This window comes from Myotis daubentonii, chromosome 9 (genome assembly GCF_963259705.1).
Source record: "Myotis daubentonii chromosome 9, mMyoDau2.1, whole genome shotgun sequence".
NCBI lineage: Eukaryota > Metazoa > Chordata > Mammalia > Chiroptera > Vespertilionidae > Myotis > Myotis daubentonii.
Window position 1 is genome coordinate 40,893,145 of NC_081848.1, and position 10,276 is coordinate 40,903,420.

At 51.3% G+C, this 10,276-nt stretch overlaps 1 protein-coding gene across 5 annotated transcripts in view; it reads left to right on the plus strand.

The window, feature by feature from the left end:
• ARRB1 (arrestin beta 1) overlaps nt 1–7,231 on the plus strand; it is a 71,404-nt gene extending 64,173 nt beyond the window's left edge. For all 5 annotated transcript variants that reach the window (XM_059708431.1, XM_059708432.1, XM_059708428.1 and 2 more), the window contains one exon: nt 792–7,231. In XM_059708431.1, the coding sequence (XP_059564414.1) occupies nt 792–903 (112 nt within the window). In that variant the 3' untranslated portion in view covers nt 904–7,231. The remainder of the gene's footprint in view (nt 1–791) is intronic.
• The last annotated feature ends 3,045 nt before the right edge of the window (nt 7,232–10,276 follow it).

Below are 10,276 nucleotides of genomic sequence, written 5' to 3' on the forward strand. Positions count from 1 at the left end.
CTCTCTCGTTCCAGCTCCAAATCCGCTCTTCCCCTTGTCTCCCAGGAGATATTTGGGATGTGGGATTTCAAGTCACCCCAGGAGAACACCCCACACTGCCGGCTGGATCCTGGGGGACAGAGGACTCGGGTGGGCCTAAGTGGACATGTTTCATAGTAGAAGGGAACTCATTGTTGGAAGCAGTGCTTAGTCCTGAAACACACTCGGGCACCCCCTTTCTCCACCCACCCTTCCTCTGCCCCCCTGTTTAGATTTTCTACCCCCCAAGCCCCTCCTCTCCAAGACCCCTCAGGGTAGAATGTGAGCGGGCACTTTGCTGGAGAAAGGGCCTTGGCGGTTTTCTCTCCCAGTAAGTCAAGCCGCTCCTTCCTGTGCAGAAACCAAAAGGCTTCCTGAGGGAATTCTTTGGGGGCGGGGGGGCGGGGGTTCCTTGGGCCTGTTCTTGGGGAACCCAGAGTGTGCTGCGGACCTGCTGGTGGCCTGGCCTCACAGTGGGAGTGAGTGCTTCCTCTGGTCCCAGCCCAGCTACACCCGCCCCCAGCGCCTCAAGAACCCGTCACTTTTCAGCCCGTAGGCATGAAAGGCAAACGTATACCTTCCTCTGGCGTTTCCACAACTGGCTGGAGGCCAGGTGTGACCAGGTGTGTCAGCCTGGCAGGCCGTTCTGCCCGCGGTCAGCCCGCCGGCTCAGTGCCTAAGTCCCACCGGCGTGCTGGCCCTCTGACCCCTCTGAGGACGCTACGCTCCCTGCCCTGCAAACACCTCCCCGTTTTCCTTGTCTTTCCCACCAGCGACGACGACATTGTGTTTGAGGACTTTGCTCGGCAGAGACTGAAAGGCATGAAGGACGACAAGGAGGAGGAGGAGGATGGTACTGGCTCTCCACAGCTCAACGACAGATAGACCGGGCCAGCCCCGCCGGGCAGCCCCGTCCGCCCTCCTGCACTAGGCTGCTTCCTTGTCGTCTTCCTGTTCTGGTGCCCCCTCCCCTTTGTTCTTCCAGTTTCTGCCAGGGGCCCAGTGGTCTTCCAGGCTGTGGTGGTGAACCTCTGGCCTCAGGATGGGCCCCGCATCCCCACGCCAACAGGGCCGCGTGCACCACCATAACCCTGTCACCGCAGTCACCTCTCCATCCTCTCCCTGCTGACCCCCAGAAAGGCCACCATGGCTCTGGCCTGGGAATTTCACTTGGGATGGGGAGCAGGGGGGACGATAGGACACAGGACTTGGAAGGGTGGGGTTGAGGGGTCCAGATGTGTGAGGGAATGCCCACAGTCCCAGGTGGTTAACACAGTCTGGCAGCTAAAAGATGCCCATGGTGAAGGCCACGCTCTTCTGGCCGGGAGGACAGACTGTGGGTAGATGCCCAATGCCTTTTTGCAGTCCTGACCCACTAAACACCTCCCCCTCCTACCCCTGTCCCTCTGTGTCTGACAGTGACATTAGTGTAGACCCCAGGAGTGGACAAGAGCAACTGGACCGACTTCTTACCAGCAGTTAGCTAGTCTAAGGCCAGCTGTAGTCTATTTCAGTATTGTCAGGCTATAACCTCCTAGCTACCCTGTATCTTACGTGTGTGTCCTACCTAGAAATATGCACATAGAGAGAGAAAAGGAGGGGTCTTCAGAAAGCACCCCCCTGCCCCTGCTCCAGGCAGAGTGAGCCGAAGCTACAGAGATTTCCTGAAGGGTGGCTCTGAGAGATGGGTGCAGGGGCGGAAAGGGGAGAATCTGTCCTGTTTCCTTTCTTTGTGGACCTGTGACTGGCGGTGCCATGGGAAGCAAGCCTGGCAGTCTAAAGGGGTCCGGGGACACCGGTGTCCTCCTGCCTCCACCTTGCAGTTCTCCAGGGCTGGGCTGGGCTGGGCCTGTAGGCTGGGAGGCAGCACCTGTGGCCACCATACCCACAGGCAAAAGGGGTCCTTCCCCAGAAGGGGGCAGGGTCCATCGGGGTGCCCTCACCTAAAAGGGAGGGGCTGCTGCATAGCAAGGAACCTTTTGTTTCCGTGGGGAGTTGATGATCCCTCCCCCTGCCCCCCCACCCCCCAGTGTCATGGGGACCCAGTACCCATTGGCTGGTGTGTTGGAGACCTGGGGTGTTTCCAGGGCAACAGGACAGGCAAATAATGAGGTAGAAAGTGTTCAAAGGTCTCTGTTGTCTGGCCTTTGCTGCTCACTTACTGTGTGACCTTGGGCAAGTGTCTTTCCCTTTCTGGACCTCAGTTCTTCACCTGGAAAACCATGGGGTTTGACCCATGATCACAAAGGGTCCTCCCAGCTCTGGCCTCCTAAGAATTTGTGAACATTGTAGTTTCTGGTTCAGTGGGTGGAGCCAGAGCCCCTGACCCTGTTCTGGCTGCCTCCTCAGGGGGCTCATTAGACCCCCGAGGTGGCAGGATCTTGGAGAGCTCCCACTTCCCCACCCGGGGCCTGGGCAGGGCCCTTCCTGGGTCTCTGGAGGGTTCCCTGATGTCAAGGTGTGGCCATAGCTAGCAGGAGCTGCTCAGCCCTGGGGCCCGATTATTACAAAAGGACAGAGCTTGTATTTGCTGAGCCTTGGCGGGGTGGGGGGAGGAGAGCTTGTGATAGGCCTTCCAGTAACTCACAGCCCCTGTGAATGCCGATACCTGAGGTTTACCTTAAACCCAAGCAAGTATATTGATTTATGGAGCAAGATGCTGTCTCCTCAGTTCCTGCTTCCTTCTGTTTCTATCCCATACTTGTCTGAATGGAGACAATGAATTTTATTATATAAGTTGAATCTCAATCCTTTTCCATCCAGTGCCCCCTGGGGTGGACTGGGCAACCATTTACCGTGATGAGATTACCCCGTTCCCATGCTTGGCACTGTACTAGCCCTTCACTTCTGAATCTCATGAAGATTCAACCCTAGGGACCCCTCCCCAGGTGAGGAGCAAGTCAGCTCAGGGCAGTCACACCCCCTGGCCAGACCCTGGGTCCTCGCTGCAGGGGCCGTAGGCATTAAGCCCCTACCAGAGCTTTCGGGGCTGTGTGCACCTCCCTGGGCAGCTGTAGCGCTGGCGAAATGCTGGCACAACACACCACAAGCCTATGGTCTCCAGCGTCTTCCTCTGGAATCTTTGGAGCTGGCATAAGACCCTTTAGGACAGCGGTTCTCAACCTGTGGGTCGCGACCCCTTTGGGGGTCGAATGACCCTTTCACAGGGGTCGCCTAAGACCATTGGAAAACACATATATAATTACATATTGTTTTTGTGATTAATCACTATGCTTTAATTATGTTCAGTTTGTAACAATGAAATTGGGGGTCACCACAACATGAGGAACTGTATTAAAGGGTCGCGTCATTAGGAAGGTTGAGAACCACTGCTTTAGGATTTGGGATAATCACTCCCGACACACCTTCCCCTCCATCTCTAACCTGTGCGCACAAAAGACTTGCCACTGGTTTCTTGAGCTTCTACCCCAACATCTCACTCACCCTTTTGTGTTTACCCCAGTGTTTCCCTGAAATTTCTCCAGCTGCAGGAAGCATCATAGCCCCACCTAGCTTTTCACTCTTTGGGTGCAGGACTGCAGAAGGGCAGTGGTCAAGTTCATTGGAATTTGTCTTAACCATCCTTGGCTGATAACTTCATTGCTCGGTGCCGAGCACTGGAGATCCTGTCCTCAGGGAGCTCCTGGTCAGGGGGAAGTCATGGGGGAGGAGCGGGGCCGTTGTATTCAGAGCTCCGTGGCTGCTGCTAGTCCATTTAGTGCCTTGATGTGAATTAGACATGGTGCCCCTTCCAGGGGGCCTCAGCCCAGGTGAGAATGTGCAGTTTTGTGACTGGTGCACAGGCTGGAGTTTAGCCCTACTTGCCCCTGGGCTGGTGCCCACCTGCATAGTCATATGCTGCAGCTCAGGGGACTCTCAGACCAGTGTTTCCTCTGGCCTCGTCCTGAGAGAAGGGCCCACGTCATCTCTCCACGCTTCTGGTCAGCTCCACTCCCCCTGCAGCCCAAACATGACTGAGTCCTCTGCAGGCCCCTCTCCATCTGAGTCATGGAACGGGGGGTTGGGGAACCCCACTGGGCCCAGGCACCAGCCCACAGTGTCCGTTCTTTCTGTGCACACATTTGGGGCCTGTGCTGACCAGGGAGTGCCACACGGGGACTTCCCAGTAGGCCATTTAGGTTGCAGTCTAGGCCGGAAGGAAGACCATGGCTCTGAGTGAAAATCCCCAGGCAGAGGGTCCGCTGGACTCAGCATTCCCACTGTGAGAAGAGTCAGTCCCAGGGAAACTAAGGACTGAGTTACTTGGTGAGACTCCACAGGCCTCCTCAGCCTCAGAGCCCAGACAGACGAGAGCGGGCTCACTTGGGGTATTGCTTCAGCTGGGGGGTCGCTGACAAGCTGGTTCCCCCAGGGCGCAGTGGAAAGCACGCAGGCCTGCCAGTCCGCAGTGCCTCTCAGCTCCAACCGTCATCAGCCGGCTGCGTAGCCTTGAGCAAGTCACTCAACCTCTTGGGCTCAGCTTCCCTAACTATACAAAGGGACAGCAGTGCCTTCCCACTGGACTCAAGGAACTGTGAGGTCCAGATGGGTGGGAGTCAGTGGAGATGAAAGCCAACCCTATGCCAGGTACATTGCAAATGGATGCACTGACCGTGTCCCTGCCACCGCAGGGGCGTGGCCCCAGGTCACACAGGAAGTGGGCTGTGGGGTGGGCCTTCCTCCCACTGGTCATCTCTTGCCCCGTTCTCACTGAGGCAGATGCCAACCAGAATGAGGTGTAGCCAGGTCGGCTTTGGGACCCAGCTGAGGGGGAAACCGAGGCACTAGTCAGGAATTCCATGCCCACATGGTCTCAGCATCAGGACAGAGAGACAAGACATGGATATTGTCAGTGACTGGGACTGGGGCACCGTTGCCCCTCCCAGGCTTGGTGTCACCCACCTCTTCCATCTCTCAGACCCCACAGAGGCCAGGAAGCCTTGGCTCTGGTCCCAGGTGATGAGCACCCCCAGCCCCAGGCCCAAATCAGTGCTCCATCGAAGAACCCAGGAGGGAGGCGGAATGGAAATTGCCTGCCCCTTCCCTCAAAGTACAAGGTCCCCTCCAGGGTCAAACAGGACGGCCAGTGCTTCTTGATGATACTCGGGAGGTATTTGGGCTCAGGGAACACCCAGGCCTCAGGCACTGAGAGCTGCCCCCAGCTGACCTGCCCCAGTGGTTCCAGCAAAGGCCGGCTCTCTCCTGCCAGTGACTGGTGACTGGACAGCCTCTCCCTATCCCGGAACAAGGCATTAGGCCCCAATCTTGAACTCTTATAGGGTCTCATGGACATAGGCCTCTACCTGTTCTGATGTTTTTCTTTTTAAAGTCAACAAGGACCAAAACAGACTCCCTCCACCCTCGTGCATAAGCCTACTTTGGGCCTGCAACTCGGCCCAGGCAGTTCCATCACCCTGTCCTCCCTCCAGGACTGAAATGGCCTACCTGTGGGGGCGGGATTTTCACCTCGGATACTCCGCTGCAGGGTCACGGCCCAGTGGCTTCAAAGAGAGGTCTCTTGAAGGGGGAGCATCCTCCCAACTCTTCACCCTGAAAGGGAAGTCAAAGCACAGGTCCCCAGGACCCATGATCCGTAGACATGCTGACACAGGGGTTTTCAAACCAGGTGCTGTGGAACCCCTGGTGTTCCACAGCGATTTGCCAGGGGCTGCTAAAGTGGGAAGGGAGGGTGGAGGCGTAGGATAGGTCTCCAGCCCTCCGCCATTCCCACTTCCACCAGAACAACTCTGCTTTTTATCTGACTTGCCTATGGAGGTTTCACCTTCAAATTTTCTTTTGAAGAAAAAAATTCTTCAAACCACCATTCTGAGGTTTGATCTTCGACCAGCAAGCACGGGTTCTATTCTTGCTTTTCATGTTGGAATGGCTCTAGCATCCCAATACAGATTTGTATTGGAACTTGGGTCACACACCCAGGCCCAAGCATTTGCCTATTCTCAATCACACACACACACACACACACACACACACACACTTGATGATTTTGTAGCCCCCCCTCCCTGTGGCTGGGGCTTAGGTTTCATTTGGGCCGAGCCTGGAGCTCCCTGAGGGTGGATCCTGACCCTGACATTGGCCCCTGCAGCATGGGGGACTGCGGAGCAAGGAAACAGGCCCAGCTCTCACCCCAGTATGATACCCAGCTCTCCTGGCCCAGGCACGTGGGATGACAGAAGGGACAGGGTGATGGGAGAAGAAACTACAGTCAGGTTCCTTTTTACATACAGCCAGAGAGATGGAAGTCCAGGTTTCCTAAAAGAAATGCTGAGGCAGGACTTGATAGCAAAATCTCTCCTGTGAGAGCGGCATCTGTCCAGAGACTTTGTAGGCAGCAAGTCACCCTTGAGCAATTCTAATAGGATCCCACACCCACATCTGTGGGCAATCAGGTGTGTGGGCCACAGGAGGGTGCCGGAAGGGAGGCTGGTCCCCTACCTGCAGTCTCCCAAGTCCTCTCCCTGCCAGCCTGTCCCGTTACCCAGGCCCCTCATCAGGGCTGCAGGTGGGCCCTTTGGTGAGACCTAGACCAGCCCCTGGCACAGAATCCTGTCTCCCCTGCCCAGGGCATTCTAGGTGAAAGGGTGAGGCTTAGGGCACTGCCGGCCATGCGGCGCTCCACGTTCAGTTGCGTGTGCTCTTGGAACCGGACCTCAGTTTCTCCTTGTGTAACGCGGGGCTGGTGCCAGGCTCTGCCCACCTCATGGAATTACAGAAAGGCTCATAGGAGGTATGGGAGGTGGGGTCACATGAGAGTGGGAGCCTCACGAACTCGGGGTGCGATCGCGGTTTGTGCTGCAGATGAGCAGAGCCCTCAGGGGAACGAGTGCAGGATGCAGGGTCTCACTGGAACGTCTGCTCAGTGTTAAGGGCCAGCCACAGACCCGGGACGGGGGATGGGGGGAGGGGCTCTTCCTACTTTCCTACTGAATGGGAGTCAGCGCTCAGCCTGATACAGCGACTGCGTGGGTCCGGGGTGCAGGGAGTGACAGGTGACTGGGACAGGTCCCCAGGGGTGTAGCCCTTCTGTGAATGATTCTTTTGTGACACCCTCATTCCTGGGCCACCTGCCAGGTTTATTTGTTGTACCTGTGGCATTCCTTATGATGTCAGATAAGTTATTAAAGTTCATTCAACTCTATCAGGACAATGAACAAAAGAACCATAAATAGGAGACCATTAAAGATCTTTTGTGACAGGTGCTGGCTGTGCTTTTATTTCTGTCTCCTACGCCCCCGGCAGGACAGAGACCAGCAAACGCTGGCCTGGCGCCCTGAGCTGGTGGGAAAGGCCTGTGGCTGGGCCAGGTGTCTTCTTCCCCTGGCTGTGGTCCCAACTCCAACCTGGTTCTGGCACCCCCTTCTGGAGGCAGCCAGGAAGTTTTCTCCCTCCCCCTCTCCGACCCCCCTCTCCCCGCTCCCCCACCATTTGCCAAAACTCTGACCCCTCTCAGACACCACTGGGTCCCCTAACCCCTGGTTTGCTCCTGAGGTGAAGCCATCCCATCCTCTTTTGGGCACCACCGACCACTCCAGCTGGGGTCTTGCTCAGTCCCAGCCCTGACTCTTGTTCAGTTCCCATCTCCTGCTCTTCGAGGTCTTCATGAAGTCCCTTCAGTTTCCCACAACTTACCCTGTGGGCCTGTTCCAGAAGGACCCCTGGGAGGAGTGGGGACACAGGTGCGAAAGATTCTAAACGATCATCTACTGTATTAACACGAGAGGAAGATGCTGATGAATATGAGGCAACTTTCTTGGAAAATGGATTATATATGAAAAACGAAATCTTACATTCCTGTAAGATAACGTGCAACTTAGATCAAGGCCTTGCCCTCCGGGCTGGCCAGAAGTTACAGAGCAGAAGGAGGTCCGGGGATTAGCTTGGAGCCCAAATAGGCAAATCGCCAGCTCTTTCTTACCCTTCTCATCCAGAAAACGGAAATAATCCCATTGGTCTGGGCATCACAAGATAGAAGGAGGCCCTCACATCTAACCAGGACTCTCAATGTGGGAGAAGCATCTATTTCCTCTCAGCTCTGAGCTTTTCTCCCGCTGTCACTCTCTCCTTGATGCTTTGGGACCTCATTTGTCTAGCTTTTTAAGACGCTAGCAAATCAAAATAAACTGGGTAGGAGTTTCAAATTCTGGGCAAGCCAGAGTAAGTCCACTATAGCTTATCTCTCCTAGTGATTACATAAAACTCTGGACAAAAAATATAAAAACAACTACCTACTGACTGAAAATGAAACAAAAGCAGGAAGATGGTGTTGAGGAGTCAAAATGTGGAGAAGTAATTTGTGTGGGGTAAATTTCCCTTTCTTTTCTCTTGTGGATTTGTGCTGAAATTAGAACCACCACCAACAGAAGATGAGATAGACTTAGGGTCTGAACCTAAATTAGTTTATTGCCTCTATAAACAACAACAAAATCAGCATTCTATAAAGGATTAGAATAGGACTGAGTCTACACAATGTCTAGGATACAATCTAACATTATTCAACATACAAAGAACCAGAAAAATATGACCACTTCTCAAGGGGAAATAAAATCAACATATGCCAACTCTAAGATGACTTAGATGCTGGAATTATTAGAAAAGTTTTTGAAGTAGCTATTATAACCAATTGATGTGTCTCTCTCACATTGATGTTTCTCTCTGTTTCTACCCCTCCCTTCCATTCTCTCTAAGTATCAATGGAAAAAATATCCTTGGGTGAGGATTAACAACAACAAAAATGTTTTCTGACAATAACAGAATTAAGTGAACTAGAAACAAATAACAGAAAAGACCTGGAAAATTCACATATACTGGGAAATTAAGTAACACATTTTTAAATGGGTCAGAGAGAAAATAAGAAAAATTAGGAAGTATTGTGAATTAAGTGAAAATAAAAACACAAATAACTAAATTTATGGGATACAGTTAAATTATTTCAATAGATGCAGAAATGGCATATGACAAAATTTAATATCTATTCATTTAAAAAATTCCAAATTTTCTTAATCTGATAACAGGCATCTACAAAACACCCACAGCTAACACCATACTTAATGGTGAAAGACCAAATGTTTCTCCTCCAAGGCTTGGATGATTGCTCTCAGCACTCATTTTAACATCCTCCTGATGGTCCTAGCCAGTGCAAAGAGGCAAGAACAAGATATAAAAGGTCTACGGATTATAAAGGAAGAAATAAAGTGATCTCTATTCACAGACAATGCGACTATTTATATATATAAAAAAGAGCTACTAGAACTAATAAGTGAGTTTATGTAGGTTGCAGGATACATGATCAATATACAAAAATAATTATACTTTTGTAAGGTAACATCAAACAACTGGAAATTGAAATTAAAAAGACAATGCCAATAAAAAGATAATAGCATCAAAATAGAAATATTTAGGTATAAATATAAAAAATATGGTCATAATCTCTGTGCACATCTCTAAAGTACAAGATGTTGAGAAAAGAAATCAGAGATGACCTAAGCAAATTGAGACATGTACTATGTTCATGGATTGGAAGATTCAATATTGTTAACATACCAATTCTCTCCAAACTGACTATGAATTCAGTACAATCCAAATCAAGATCTCTACAGGATTTATTTATTTTTTTGTAGACATAGACCTGCTGACTCTAAAATTTATATGAAAGCTAAAGAAACTAGACTAGCCAAGCAATTTTATAAAATTGATTTCAGAGAGGAAGGGAGAGGGAGAAAGAGAAACATCAATGATGAGAGAGAATCATTGATCGGCTGCCTCTTGCATACCCCACACTGGGGATCGAGCACACAACCCAGGCAGGTGCCCTTGACCAGAATCGAACCCCAAACCCTTTAGTTTGCAGGCCGACACTCTATCCACTGAGCCAAACTAGCTAGGGCCAAGCAATTTTTAAAAGGAAGAACAAAGTTCGAATTCTTCACTACTTGGTCTCAAGATTTACTATGAAGCTACAGTAATCAATAAAGTATAGTAGTCATCAAAGAATAGACACATACATTGATGAAACTAAATCCAAAATCCAGAAATAGACCTACACATATACTGTCAATTGATTTTCCAAAAAGGTACAAAGGCAGTTCAATTGTTGTCTTTTCAATACATTGTGCTTGGTGAGGAAGAACCGGAATGCCCGTGGTGGTGATGCAAAATGGTAAGACACCTTCTTAAAAATTTATTTTTCAATTACAGATGACATATAATATTAGTTTCAGGTATACAACATAATGATTCGACA